Source organism: Epinephelus moara, chromosome 21, assembly GCF_006386435.1.
Source record: "Epinephelus moara isolate mb chromosome 21, YSFRI_EMoa_1.0, whole genome shotgun sequence".
Taxonomy (NCBI): domain Eukaryota; kingdom Metazoa; phylum Chordata; class Actinopteri; order Perciformes; family Serranidae; genus Epinephelus; species Epinephelus moara.
Window position 1 is genome coordinate 10,847,029 of NC_065526.1, and position 15,088 is coordinate 10,862,116.

Below are 15,088 nucleotides of genomic sequence, written 5' to 3' on the forward strand. Positions count from 1 at the left end.
TGTCAGCTGCAGCCACTGATGCTTTCTAGACATCGTGATTTCCCAAAACTGAATAAATACCACACATAGCAACACAAAACTGCTTTGCTAGCTCAATCATGTTGTAACTAAGATATCCGCTGGAAAAGATATTTTTTTCACGGACCGTTTAATGAGTTATTACCTATTAAAGACACCGCTAACTGCTAACAGGGCTAACAGCTAACGGTTAGCCCAGCTAAACGTGCACACAGAAATAGTAATGTTTGTTCAATCATTGTGTTTATAGACTTTATAAACATCGGATTAGTCTAAATGGCAATCTGGAAATCCATCGGTAAAAAAAAAGAAAAAAATTTTTTTTCTTCCTTTACAATGTAAATTGCAGAATCTGTCTTGAGAGATTATCTAAACGGTGATACAGTGATGTGAAAAATGTGAAATATATATATATATATATATATAAAAGCTCTGCTGGTTTTCTACCCGGAAGTATTTGTAAACAACAAGGCGATTCCCTCTAGTCCGGCCGGACGGATGAGTCATGGCCTTGTCAAAGATTATGTTTGTTTCTTTAAGTTGGTGAGAATGTGTCACCGCAAACGCGACAAACATCCACTAACTTTGACAGCGTTTTCTGCGAGCACGGCTGAGCCATTTTGTACCGCTGCACGTGTTTCTAGTGGGACTATGTTTACAAGCACAAGAGTTCAGCGAGCCACCGAAGGACCGCCCTGCAGATTTACTATTGGTTCTGCAACGTAGGGAGTTTTTCAGGGAGAAAGTCATCAGTCTTTAGTTAAGCAAAGCGTCTAAAGACTGACTTGTGAGTCTAGGGATGTCCAAACTAGTGTTGGAGCCAAACTGCGACGGTTTCAACAGTAAGAACGTGTTTAAAACTGCAACCATTAGAACACTAATACCTACATGGCGTATGTAAACAATGACGTTACGAGATAAAACACAACGTATCTGCCTGGATGAGAGTCTCACTCTGCTAGCTTCTTACTTAGCCACATTAGCTGCTCTGTATCAACAATGTTCGGCTAAAAAAAACGTGCCTGCAGGCTGAAGTTCAACCAAATTGTTCTGTCAGGAGTTGCGGTGACTTAAACCACCAGTGAGTAAGAAAAGTAAAAATGTTACAGCTGGTGCTGGTCAGTGCTTTGGCGATTCTCTCATAAGTTGGCCCGTACCTTCATCGTCCCCGTCAGCTGACGGTTAATGGCCTCTTCGTTTGCGAAGGCAAGGAGGGTGCGCAATTCCTCATCTCCTCAGTTGCTCATCTTTATTGTAGTGTCTGTCGGGTTTGTGTTTCCCTCTTGCTACTAGCTGCTCATTCCTGCTATCAGCTGTTTCCTGTTTATCCACCACCAGTGGGTCGAACGTGCTGCGTCATCAACAGTTCCTCCCACAAGTCTTCAACAGCCCCTCTCGTGGCAGAAGGGCGCCTTGTTCTTTTTAAACCAAAAAGGTTCCCCCAATATGACTACCCTACAAGGTGGAAAATTGGACACCTCGGATCAACTCGCCAATCCGGCTCTGTGTGTCTAAACGCTCACAGCTTGCCGGCAAAACGGCCCAACATTCGCCGAAAATCTGGCAGCGTAAAAGGGGCTACTGAAAGCTAACCATGGAAATGGCTCTATATTGACTTTCTGTGAAGTAGCAAACTTTTTGTCCCTGTACAGCTTCTTACGCTCTCCTCTGCAGTTACTGAGTCAGGCTTTAGATACAGGATTTAAGATGAAAGAAGACTCTCACTTCCTCATTTTCGCACATTCTTGCTGTTAGGGTCAGACCAAGCGGCCGTCTCCAACGCTGAAAAATTAAGCCAGTGTGGAATTAAGTGCCAAAAACTGCAGTTCCTCAAATGACCACTTGAGGCTGTCTCCAAATCAGAGTCAGATTGCATCAAAGATACTGGATTACTACAAGATGGCCCACCTACAATATACTCCCACTGTATGAAATGGTATACATTTCCGGTCTCCTAAGTAGGCGTTGTCCCCCGTAGCCCAATCAAAGACGATGGAGAACTACCAATCAAAGACGAGTATCCCCAACCTCGCTTCTGTCAACGTGTGTACTGGCCGTAAGCTAAATAAATAAACGGTCAGTGAAAAAAATATTTTTTCCAGCGGATGTCTTAGTTACAACATGATAGAGCTAACTGGAGTAGTTTCATGTCGTATCCGACAACGGGAGGCTTTTAACAGATGACGTCCTGATGTTAGCTTTGCTGCTGCTGTTAGCTGTCCCTGTCAGCTGCAGCCACTGATGCTTTCTAGACATCGTGATTTCCCAAAACTGAATAAATACCACACATAGCAACACAAAACTGCTTTGCTAGCTCAATCATGTTGTAACTAAGATATCCGCTGGAAAAAATATTTTTTTAATCCAGTATCTTTGGTGAAACTGCACTGATTTCAGCACCAGAGAGGAGATATCTGTTGCCAGATCTCGCGAGAGTGTGTTGTTGAGACAGAGACAGGTCTTGAACAAAGTAAATTTTCTCCTGATTTGTCCGTCTGAAATTTGCCATTTTGGTGTCGGAATGTTCTGAAGATATGTGGCTTGTGATAAATGGGTCCAATATTTGCTTCCATGACTATGAGGCAAAAGAATCGGCTATAATCTGTAATCACGTTCATTTCTCCCACTGAAGTCAATGGACTGAGGACCTGCTGTTAGTCTCCTAAAGGGGCGTGGTGGTCGCGAACCCCACGTGACACTGATACAAGAAACTGACTCGCAGTGGACTGTCTTGGTTTATCCACCATCTTTGATTGCATAGACCTCCATGTTAAAATTGCCCAACTTTACAGCACAAATAAACATGTTTACAGCCTGGTACCAAAACGGCTTTGACTTTTATAGCTGATTTCAACATTCATCACAACTGTACAGGGGGTGAGTTGGTTTATAATTCACTACTTTACATTTTAATAAGGCCCAAAATTATGCATGTTCAAGGGCAGGGCCGCTTGAGTGACAGACTGTCTGTGAGGCGTCGCTGCAATCTGAGAGTCCAATCCAGAGTGTGGGTACCTGATCTGAGCCCGAGGGGACCCAATGGGACCCTCTGAAACCCGACAGGTCCTGTCGGGTTCAGATAACAAATCAGAAATTTTGCTCGTGCTCGGTGCGGGTTCGGCCCAATTGACATTTGTTGTGCTATGGCCTATTCAAGTGCTGGAATGCTGTGTGTAACAGCAGCCTTTTGATGGTCATTTACACACAGTGCATGTGTGATCACGGTAAACAGACAAGCTGTAACCATGACAACAATAACTATGTCAGGTAACAAACTGCGTCGGGCTTGGGTCGGGTTCGGACTTAAAAATCAGAAAGTCTGTCGTGGTTGGGACGGGCTCGGTTATAACTGTCTCTGACTCAGGTCGGGTTCGGTCAGGAAAATGCAGCCCGAGCCACACTCTAGTCTCATCCGCCCCCTGCTCCTACTCCAGCCTCTTGTCCAAATATGGTCACCAAGATGGCTCAAAAAAAAACAAGATGGTGTTGGCCAAATTGGCAAACTAGAGGCCTCAAAATGGCAGTCCACAAACCAATGGGTGATGTCACAGTAGCTATGTCCATTATTATATACTTTCTATGGCTGAGTGTGTGTGTTGTCAGCTGTCACATTGGTTTGAGTCGACGTGCTTCAGTGGCTTAACACCAACAGAGGTGTGAAAACTCTTCAGTAGATGGTGTTGTATAGGAGGCAGTATCTGCAGTGGTTGGAAGGTGGCCGTGTTCTGAGGAAAATTATCTAATCTCTTTGAATGTTACAGTTTGTGTCTCAGACTCTGGGTCCAAACAGTTCATAGACTACTGTGAATTAGTGTCATATGATCCCACTGGCTTCTTTGCTCAAGTCAAATCACATGGAGCCACTGCATGCACCGCAGCCACACAAGTGACACTATTCATCCTTTTTCCCACCGTGTCACTCTCCTTCATTTTCTAATAAAGATTTCACATCAGAGGACATACTTCTCGGAGAGTTACAAGACTGTGGTGAGGTCCTGTATCACGGGCACCCGAGGGAGGGTGGGCTGTGACAGATGATGCAAATCGTTTATTTCTAAATGGTTAAGAGGAACTGCGTGTCTGTTTCAACATATCATAGATCTGAGAGTGAAGTTACCGCAACACAGGAAGCACTCTATCATCCACCCTTCCTTTACCCCATACGCTTAAAAAGCCCAACGTATCAGTACGCTGCAGCTCACTGATTTGCATGCAATGAAATGTTTGTGTAGAATGGGTTATAGGCAAGAGAGGCTTCAGACTAAACAGGTTAAATGTTGCAGGAGATAAGCTGAACGGAAAGTTGCTTTTAACTGACATGTATTACACATGTTGTATTATGCCAGGCAGATTGTGAAATTCAGGATGAACAGTGAGGTTTGTGTAATATTGCAGTAAGCAGAGGATGCTGACAGATGTTAGGCAAAACCTCCAGCTGCGAAAACTGTATTCTGCTCTAATGCTAAATCTTAGCACAACAGAGCAATGTGCAATAAATACACAAGCACTTTAACACTTAGATTCTTACAGGTTCTTTGTCAAACCACTGTGTTGTCAAAGTCAAATATAGGCAGCACTCTGGGGGACAACAACCTAGCAGAGACAGAAAAACAGAGATCTGTGATTAATGACCATGCACACGGGATCTCCAGAACTCTATGTCACCAATAAACTCTGCTCAGTAACACAAAAATTCAACCCTCTTACCAAACTCATCTGTCTTCCAACAAACCAGATACCAGAGCAAAAACACAACACATTAGAGCACACAGCCAAAACCAGCCAGTACAATCAAGGATGTGCCTGCTGTTACCAAAGGTACGAACACCCTTACCAACAAATCAACCTGAGTGGACAAGCGCTCAATTGTCACATGAGGTAGCAACACAACTAAACTGGGCCAAATAACCACAAAGCCTCAACCTCATCTTACCAACATGGTGATTTTCAGCTTCAGATGAGCCCCCACCTGTTACAACCCAGCTCCTAGGCTGCAACAAGGATGGGAGACGAGACGAGTTTACAAAAAGTTAAAAACATATTTATTAAACGTGAAAGTCAGTAATCAGTCGTGTTTGCGTGTATGGGCTTGTGGAAGCGTGTTTAGAAAAAGCAAAAGAACAGCAGCTGTGCCGTGAGGGAAGAGGACAATCTGATGGACGGTGGTGGGCTTTATATCATGAAGCAACCTGGCCCAGGTGTGGCTCATGAGACAAACAACGACCAAGAGAACAAGAGGAACAGTTAGGTAAACAGGCGCGGAGGGTTGTCACACCCCCCACCATAAAAACGGTGTTCCCACTGGGAATACTGGCAGACCACAGCTTTCCAAAATTCAAAACTACACAAATACATACAACTATTTCTCATGTGATTATATGTGCTCAGCAACCTTGGAGCAAATTAAGTGGAAGACTAAAACAGAAAGAGCAGGAAAATGATGCAAAGACAGCAACTGGGAACAGGGAGATATTTGATTTAGGTTAGCCAGGACCCTCAATGTCCACCTTCGGACTTAGAATACAAAATATTGAACACTGTACAGTGTTCAAGTGTCCAGCCAAGTCAGCCTATTCAGAATTACAGCTAATCAAAGCACACAGAACCGGAATTACACATAAGCACTCAACAAAAGTAGCGCCCAAAAGGCCCCTCCAAACAAACTGTCCCAAGATGCCCAAAACAAAAGGAGAACAAAGCAACAACAAAACTCACCCAACCAAGGCATGAGCTAGCGCTTCCCACCAGAACTGCCAAAATTAAGCTGCGACACTCAACATTTAAAGTTAAGCTACTCACCTTAATAACCCCTCGTTCCCCACATAACCCAACTGCGTGCAGAGTCACCCTAAGGCATCCAACTTATTGGACACCAAACAATAGCCCCTTTTACACTGCCAGATTTTCCACGAATGTTGGGCCGTTTTGCTGGCAAGCTGCGAGCGTTTAGACACACAGAGCCGGATTGGCGAGTTGATCCGAGGTGCCCAATTTTCCGACAGACATATTGGCAGAACCTTTTTGGTTTAAAAAGAACGAAGCGCCCTTCCGCCATGGGAGGGGCTGTTGATGACTTGTGGGAGGAGCTGTTGATGACGCCGCACATGCGAGCCACTGACGGTGGATAAACAGGAAACAGCTGATAGCAGGAATGAGCAGCTAGTAGCAAGAGGGAAACGCAAACCTGACAGACACTACAATAAAGATGAGCAACTGGGGAGACAAAGAATTGCGCTCCCTCCTTGCCCTCGCAAACGAAGTCAAGTGACGGGAACGGTGAAGAACGGGCCGACTTACGAGAGAATCACCAAAGGACTGACCAGCCGTGGCTTCCCTCGGAGTACGTCACTGTTTACGTCACACGCTGAGCTACACGTTGTGTTACTTGCTCACGCCCCCATTGCCCCGAAAAAGGCGCATTCTGTATGAACAAAAGTAAGTAGGCGGCATTTTGCTGCACTTTAAAAAGGGCTAATGTTGACAAACCCATAATTCCTTACATCTGCACTCCTTTGCCTTCTGGAGGAGCCAGGGATCGACCCAATCGATTAGTAGACGACCCACTGTACCTCTGAGCCACAGCCGCCCCTGGGGTCTAATCGCCAAAGAACTTTTCACCAGTCGTCTTTATTGTGCACTATGCTAGAAATTATTGTTCACTCAGAAAAATAAGTCTCTCCTGATTGAACTTTTCTCACCTAGAACCACTGGACTCGCTGAAGTTACAGCTTAGGCAAGGAGGAAGCTATTTATGTTTAAATCTCACGAGCACGAGCCTCTTGTCCATGAATAGATGCACGCTTCCTTCTGCACAGTGATATGGTTGGCTGGTGTAGTTCAGTAGAAAGAAAATGGTTCCTACATGAAACTGGTCACAACAAGGTCTGTGGATTATCTTCAGTAACCTGGTCACGATTATTGGAAAGACAAGCATTGCTGTTGAGTTTTTCAAATGTATTTTTCTTAATACTAAACAAGGTTTGCCTGTGGTTGGACGAAGGCAGAGTGATAACTGACATTTATTTTATGTTTTATGTTTGTCATTGTAAGTAGTTTTATCTGTATTTTAGTAGATTGAACGTAGTAACTCATCTGTTGAGTTGCGGTGATATAGTTGAAGGTTTGGTGTGTCACTGGTGGTTTGGGTGATTTTCTGTTGGAAAATGGGTTTATTTTATGCGTAGTTTTGGTCATCCACAGGCCTATATATTGATGCGACACACCCCCTGCAGCAAGACACTCAAACTTCTAATTGCTTTTATAAAAGTGCTGTTAGGGACTCTAAATTTAATAAAAGCCTGTTATGGCATTTTGACCCACACTGACTGTTGGCTTTGTTATTGAAGGTCACCTGTAGTTAGATGAAAGTGAGCTGGGGTGTTGCATAAAGTTTATATCTCTACCACACACCAAAACAATCTGGACTGATAAATAGCACCACAGGTAACAGAATAAAATGGGTTTTTTTTTATCTATTTTGGTGTGAACTGTCCTTTAAATATGTTTTCATGTTGTTTTTTGTGATGTTTTCTATGTGAAGCAACAGACTGTAGCACTGTGGCCAAGGCAAATCCCCTCAGGGCCAGTTAAGTTTACTCTCTTTTAAATTCAGTCCTGCAAACGGACAAATGTACTTCATCAGGATCATGTTTTAGTATCTGCATACACTGTAAAACTAATACTGCTGTGGCTGGTTAAGATGGTTGCTTTTATTCATTCATTCATTTTCAATAACCACTTATCCAGTTGAGGGTCGCGGGGGGGCTGGAGCCTATCCCAGCTGACACTGGGTGAGAGGCAGGGTACACCCTGGACAGGTCGCCAGACTATCACAGGGCTGACACATAGAGACAAACAACCATTTACACTCAGGTTCACACCTACGGCCAATTTGGAGTCACCTGCATGTCTTTGCACTGTGGGAGGAAGCCAGAGTACCCAGAGAAAACCCACGCTGACACAGGGAGAGAACAGGCAAACTCCACACAGAACAGACTCCCCCACCCTAGATCCGAATCAGGAACCCTCTTGCTGTGAGGCAACAGTGCTAACCACTGCGCCACTATGCCACCCCTGGTTGGTTCTGACTAACATATATTGAGTTAGGTGGCTCACTATATAAATCTGTATTAAATCTGTGTAAATTTGTATGCATGTTTTACACATTTGCACAGAATATTGGAGAGCTTTAACACTTTGAGTCTTTGAAAATAATTAAAATCAAACCATGGGAGAAGTTTAGAGAGGAACTTTCTCTTCGACTGTGAATGACTCATGACTTCATGACAGGAGGCAACTAGACACTGCTCTTTTGTAATGGGTCACAAGCCAAACAGGTTTGATCTATAACAGTGCATTGTATTTTATAAGCTGATCATATAGGGGGGGGGGGTTTTGTAATATGAAGTCTTAATCTAAAAAATGCAGTAGAGTAACAAGCACATTTCCCTCTGAAATGTAGTAGCAGAAAACATAAATACTCAAAAAATCAGTAAGCAGTGACAGTCACACTGCTCTTGCTCATGCTAGTCATTTAGTTACGTAGTGTTTTACATCTGTGAAGCAAAGTGAACACTTTTACTTGATAGTATCTGAGACCAGTAGCTAAGCAACGAGCTCAGTTTGACACATCTATCTAACAGTTTCTTTTGTGCTCTGTTCCCTTTTTTATCTTAAAAAATGAAAATGATCCACGTCCTCGGATACTGCAGGATTTTTGCTTTTTTTTGTGATGACGACCAAATGTTTGACCCATAATAGTGAAAGTTAGCATGAGCTTTACATGTGATTCCTACCTATCTGCATGTTACAACAGCCACTATTACTTTGTTTAACTTCTTGTGTGTGTGGATGAGAAGCTTCGTCCATTTTAAAGGTGGTACAGTTTTCCAATCAGAAAGACACAAAGGCCTCCTACTTAAATTAATCATCAAAATAACATGCGCTGTATAAAACTGGGGTAATCTGCTGTGATATTAGACTTGGACATAATTGCTCGTAAAATTCCAGTCATCTCTTAAAGGAGATGAATGAATTACTGCACAGTGCTTACGAGTTGTAGCTTCGATAACCAGACAGTTGTAGCTACTGCAGATAGCCAACATGAAAACAAAGTAAGCATTGCTGGACGCATTGAAGCAACCCTTTCACATCGGACCTGAATGGTATGAGCATGTCCTGAGACTGAATTCGGTAATCTGACCTTGAATCTCTGTGGTTAGAGGCACGCTTGAGGCAAGCAGCTCATTGGCCGGTCTGAGGAGCGGCTTACCAAATACCAGTCTACAGTATGTATGGCTGATTTAATTTGGCTGCAAACAGAAAAAGCCCTCTCTGTCCTCTGCTACGCAGCCTAGAAAACATGCGGCGGGAAGAGGGGAAACGGCTCTCCCCAGCAAAACACACTTACTGGAAACCCTACCCACTACCCAAACAACTGGACTGAGGAGTGTTTTATTCACATGGGTCATGATCACTTACTTAATCATACTAGCAAGGTGTTGAGTGCGATTTATCCTCAAACAGTAAACATTTAAAACCTGCAAGTCTTTAAGTTTTTGTAAACAAGTGTCAAATATGGCGTCTAGTGCAGTGCTGCGTCTATTACCACAATATCTAAATACCAAGAAAAGCCCAACCCAATCACCAGACTATCATACATTTGGACATTTCATATGTTGTGGATATGTTTCTTTACATTTCAGTTTTCAATTTTATGTTGTGACAATGCTGTGGTTGACATTTGGTTAGTTTTAGGCAAAACACCCAACTGTTTAGGGTTAAGAAAAGTTCAAATTTCACAACTGGAAATGTCCTGACTTCTCTCACAAGATACCTGGTTTTAAGGCCACAAACACGACTGGAAATGTCCCAACATCTTGTTAAAAAAATATCTACTTTTATCGCCACAAATGCATCTGGAAACGTCCTGACATCTCATACAGGATACCCGGTTTTAATGCCACAAACATGATTTGAAATGTCCTGATGTCTCATTAAAAAAATACCCTGTTTTATCCCCACAAACACAGCTGGAGAGGTGCAGCTGTCTTGTTAAAAAACTGGTTTAGTGTCACAAATACATCTGGAAAGGTCCCAACGTTTTGTTAAAAAATAGCTGGTTTTATCACCACAAACACGTCTGGCAATGTCCTGACATTTCTTACAAGATGCCAGGATTTAATGCCACAAACATGATTGGAACTGTCCTGATAAAAAATGCCAGGTTTTCTCATCAAAAAACACGACTGGAAATGTCCTGACGTCTCTTAAAAGATACCCAGTTTTAATGCCACAAACACAATTGGAAATGTCCCGATGTTCCATTAAAAAATATCCCGTTTTAGCATCATAAACAAGACAGAAAATGTCCCAATGTCCTGTTGAAAAATACCGTTTTATCACCATAAACACACCTGGAAATGTCCTGATGTCTGATTAAAAAATCCCTACTTTTATTGGCACAAACACGTCCGGAAATGTCCTGACATCTCTTAAAAGATACCCAGTTTTAATGCCACAAACACAATTGGAAATGTCCCGACGTCCTGTTAAAAAACACCTAGTTTTATCACCTCAAACACGACCGGAAATGTCACAAAATTTCATTGATAAAATACCCAGTTTTATCGGCATAAACAAAGCTGGAAATGTCACAGCGTACCGTCAAAAAACACCCCGTTTTATCGGCACAAACACGGCTGGAAATGTCCTGACATCTCATCAAAAATAACCACATTTGTTGTCTCGAACAGCAGTCTGCTGTTTGGCAGCTGTCTTGCCTTGCTGTCACTTATATATATGTAATCTAAGCTATGTCTCTTTAGAAACACTAATATGATACATAAGAAATGCACAAATGAAACATATTTGTGGTTTGCAGAAACATACAATGCCAACATGTAATTCTGGCGACGGGGGTGGAGAAGCCACAGCATGTCTGACACAATAGAAGACTAATCAACTGTCAACTAATCTGTTTTTTTTTTTTTTTAAATTAACTGATAAGTGTATAAGAAGTCCAAAAAGTACTGCAAAAATGTGCATCACAAGTGTCAAGGTGACGTCTTTAAACTTGTTTTGTGTGAAACCCAAAGATGTTTAACAGAGAAAAGCAGCAAATTCTCACATTGGTGAACCTGCAACTGCAAAAAATGTTGAAGTTTTTCCTTCAAATATTATTTAAAGGAATACTTCACCCACAAAACGACCATTTGTATATCAGTTAGTCATAATGTTCTACCTTTCATTTGTGAAATAGCTTTGTTTTTCTTGCAACTATATGAAAACATCACTAAAAAAAACACAGTACTGGAGTCTGGGTTTAAAGAGAGCATAGAAACGTTTTAAATAGTGTTGTTTTGGGAAGTACGATAGGACACATGAGACTCGGATTAAACTGCACTAATTGTGTAAGAATTTGTAAACAGACGCTTTGATATAGTTTCGCTGGTCTCCGATCAATCATTAAATAAAAATGCTGGCCCTTTTCCGTGGAGGCATGAGAGATAAACAAAGTTCTCTCCACAAACTCAAGGTAACACATTGTGACTAACTGATTTACAAATGGTCATTTTGTGGGTGAAGTTTTCCTTTAAACTAATACACTGACAGCTAAGTTAGTGGATCAGTTAATGGACTACTTGTTTGAACATTCAAATTGTTTAAAGGGACAATCACATTCAAAGTACCCCAAAATGTAGACACTTTATGTTACCAGCAGAGACAAGCACAGCACACAGCGTTACGTAAAATGCATTTTGTATTACAAGTCTTTCAAACTGACAGGTGGATGGCAGCAGATTTCGTCCAAAGGGAGAATTACAATTACGTCAAGTCAAAAATGTCACTTGTTTTTTTTTTTTTTACAAAAGAAAAACCTCTAGATAATACAGACAAACATGGCTTGCCATTCACTGAACCAAAATCCTAGTAGGTTAAAGTTACTCTGTTGTTCACGTCGGACTAGTACCTCGAGAAACGGCCTGAATCTGACCCTGAAACAGCAGGTTTGATACAAGCTCGGCTTCCTGACAGTAAAATAGGAAGAGGCTCTTCCCACTCTGACACCAAACGAAGCTAGAATGTTCACTGAAAACTGCTAAAAAGTTCTGATTGCCATCAAGACGCACTGCAGAGGAAGTAGGGCTCATCAGTTGGCACAGTCACAGGAGTTTTCTTAGGGAAGGCACTTGACATGGGGGTCGTGGGGGTTCCCCATGCAGCGACAGAAATGCACTAAGGTCCTCGTTTTGTGCACACTGAGGAGGGACATCGTCAGCTAAGTGCAAGTTCCATGATAAATCCACTTTCACCAGCTCGGAGAGGGGAAAAGAACAAAAAATATAACGTTGTAACACAACTCCAACACAGTCCACAAATACAGTATCTCTGCGCCTCTGGGGTCACACTTGCGCTTTTGGGGAAATAAATTGTGGGGATCTGATTTGAGTAACCTGTGCAAGGCTTGAGCGGTGATTGATACGTTTATGAGCGATATTTAAGCGCCTCCTGCCCTTTCACTTCAGCACAAAAAGACCCTAGAGGTGCCCTAGAAGCACCGCCACCTCCCCAACACAGATGGACCCAGCCCAGAAGATAAACAGTACAACAAATTAAACCGCAAAAAAAAAAAAATAACAACCAGAGAAGAGGTGTCTCTTAGGTTTCACAATAAGACATTCCCATTGAGGCACATTTCCAGAGAAGTGTCATATACAAAGCTATAAAAAAATCCCAAAACATTCAAGTACTTTGTCATGTAAACACTTTTCCAGACTATAATACATAATCGATTGTTGTCGTCGTCGATTTGTGTTTGTGTGCAACAATAAGACAACAGTGTGAGGAGAGAGAATAGTTTTGCAAAAAGCCTGCAGGACAAGTTAGAAGCTCAAATTCAGCCCGGATGCACTGTTTGACTATGTGTGTTTTAGAGCAGGACACATGAGCAGCACTGGTCGCCACCACTGGGAACAGTGGAATAGTTCATCTGTCTGACTATCTCTGCAAACAGCTCATCCACTGATCCTTTATTTTTGGCTGAGGTTTCCATAAACGGGCAGTTCCAGTCCTGGGCCAGCGCCTTGCCTTCCCCGGAAGACACCTCTCTCTCCCCCTCCAGGTCCACCTTGTTTCCCACCAGGATCATGGGCACCCTCTCGTATCTCTTCACCCGGATGATCTGGTCTCTCATGGGCTTGATGTCCTGGAAGCTCTGCTGGTTCACCAGGCTGTAAACCAAAATAAAGCCTTGGCCGTTCTTGATGTACAGGTCTCGCATGGAGGCGAACTGCTCGGTCCCCGCCGTGTCCAGGATCTCCAGCACGGACGGAGAGGAGTCCACCTCGATCTCCTTCCTGTAGAAATCCTCTATCGTGGGGTCGTACTTCTCGATGAAGGAGCCCGTCACGAACTGGACCGTCAGCGCGGATTTCCCGACTCCACCCGACCCCAAAACAACCACTTTGTACTCCCTCATGACTAAGGGGTAAAAAAAAAATAGGCAGACACCTCCTTTTTTTTTTCCAGCGACGAAGCCTGCTCTGCTCCCACCCGCTGACCAGCCCCGATGTTTTCAAACCCAGCAGGCTGGGAAGGCTGCGCTCTCGCTCGGATAGGAGTCAAATCCCACGCCGGCAAATCCTCCTAACCTGCTGTGGAGCGCAGATCCGAGGAGAATGACCGCTCCTGGACATTAGCGTGGAAAATTAAAGCACATTTTGATGGCGCTGTATTGTGCAACGCTGCTGGGAAGCGTGATCGCTTCTCTCCTCTTGCATGGCGTTTCCTGCCCACATCCTCAGCGCGTCAAAAGCCGAGGCTCAGTTCCGTTTTCTTAAAGGAGCCGTCACCCGAAACCCTCAGTCACAGCCGTCAGATGACCGCACAGATACTGCAGCCGTGTGCATGTCTGACTGCGGCCCGGCCTGCTGACCTCTGTCCTCATGTAGCCTGCTTCCTGTGTGCACCAAAGGTCACTGCTCTCAGCCGACAGCATGTCCCTGTAGTTATGATCATTAGGGAGCATGTATGAGGTCATTCTGTAATTTGCATATGTCATCTTTTCCTCACAACATGGGCAGGGGAGTAGCACCAAATTCTGGGCCCTGTGCATAAGCAGTCTCTGTGGCCCCCCCAGCCTTCCTCTCTTGATCCATGTCACTCCCATCCAGCTTTTTATTATTATTATTATTTAACAAATTTCTTTCTTTCTTTCTTGGAACTAGGGATGTTCCTGGCGACTAATTTCCTGTCGAAAATTTTAATTAAGGCCAGTCGACTAGTTTAAAGTGCAACTTGCAGGTACATTTTTAAAAAAAATATATACATAACCTTGTCTGAACATTACCATATGAGAAGTTAGTTCAGAATTTATTATGGTTCACACGACATAAGGGCACAAATTCAGAGGAAAAAGTAGCTCTTTTTTAGCTCCTCTTCTTAAAACGCTTTTTTTTTCCACATCGCCTGATACTACGTCACGAGAGGGACTCTGCGTCCTTGACCCTGCCTCTGTCCAATGCGCAGTAGTAGGTGGTAGTTAGTCTGAGCAGTAGTAAACTTGTGAGTTAGTATTTTTTCGGTTGTTAACAGTGCATTTCACCATTTGTGATTATGCCGAATTATTGTGTTTGTGCAGGTTGCACAAACTCGAGTCTGTCAGGACATCGAGTCCACCGTTTCCCGGTCGTGTGCAGCGCTCATTTTGGACAGGAGTATTATGTTCCTGGCGGAGCCCGCCCGCCCGCCCTCACACATACNGGAGTATTATGTTCCTGGCGGAGCCTGCCCGCCCTCACACATACCCCCGAGGCGCGGAGAGGGAGACCCGAGCCTCGGGGGTATGTGCAAGGGCGGGCTCCGCGGAGAGGGAGGCCTCCGTGTTTGAGACGGGAGCGGGCAGCGTGAGAATTGATGGGCAGTGTGAGGCATGTTATGTCTGGTCTGGGGGTCAGATTCTCCACCAGAGCCCAGAAGGCATCCACCTCCCTGCAGCACATACTCTCCACAGCTGAGGACATGGGCTGGCAGTTCCCACACAAGCACCTATCACACAAAAAATTTTCAG

General features: G+C 43.7%; 1 protein-coding gene across 1 annotated transcript; it reads right to left on the bottom strand.

Moving 5' to 3' along the window:
- Positions 1-11,704: 11,704 nt before the first annotated feature.
- LOC126383079 (ras-related protein Rap-2b-like) lies at positions 11,705-13,877 on the bottom strand. The gene has a single exon (XM_050033497.1). It carries the CDS (start codon positions 13,496-13,498, stop codon positions 12,950-12,952), a length of 549 nt encoding a protein of 182 aa, XP_049889454.1. The 5' UTR covers positions 13,499-13,877; the 3' UTR covers positions 11,705-12,949.
- Between the last annotated feature and the right edge of the window lie 1,211 nt (positions 13,878-15,088).

What these genes read in the sequence shown, in the direction of transcription:
- LOC126383079 (XM_050033497.1), bottom strand. Translation starts at nt 13,498, where the DNA reads ATGAGGGAGTACAAAGTGGTTGTTTTGGGGTCGGGTGGAGTCGGGAAA.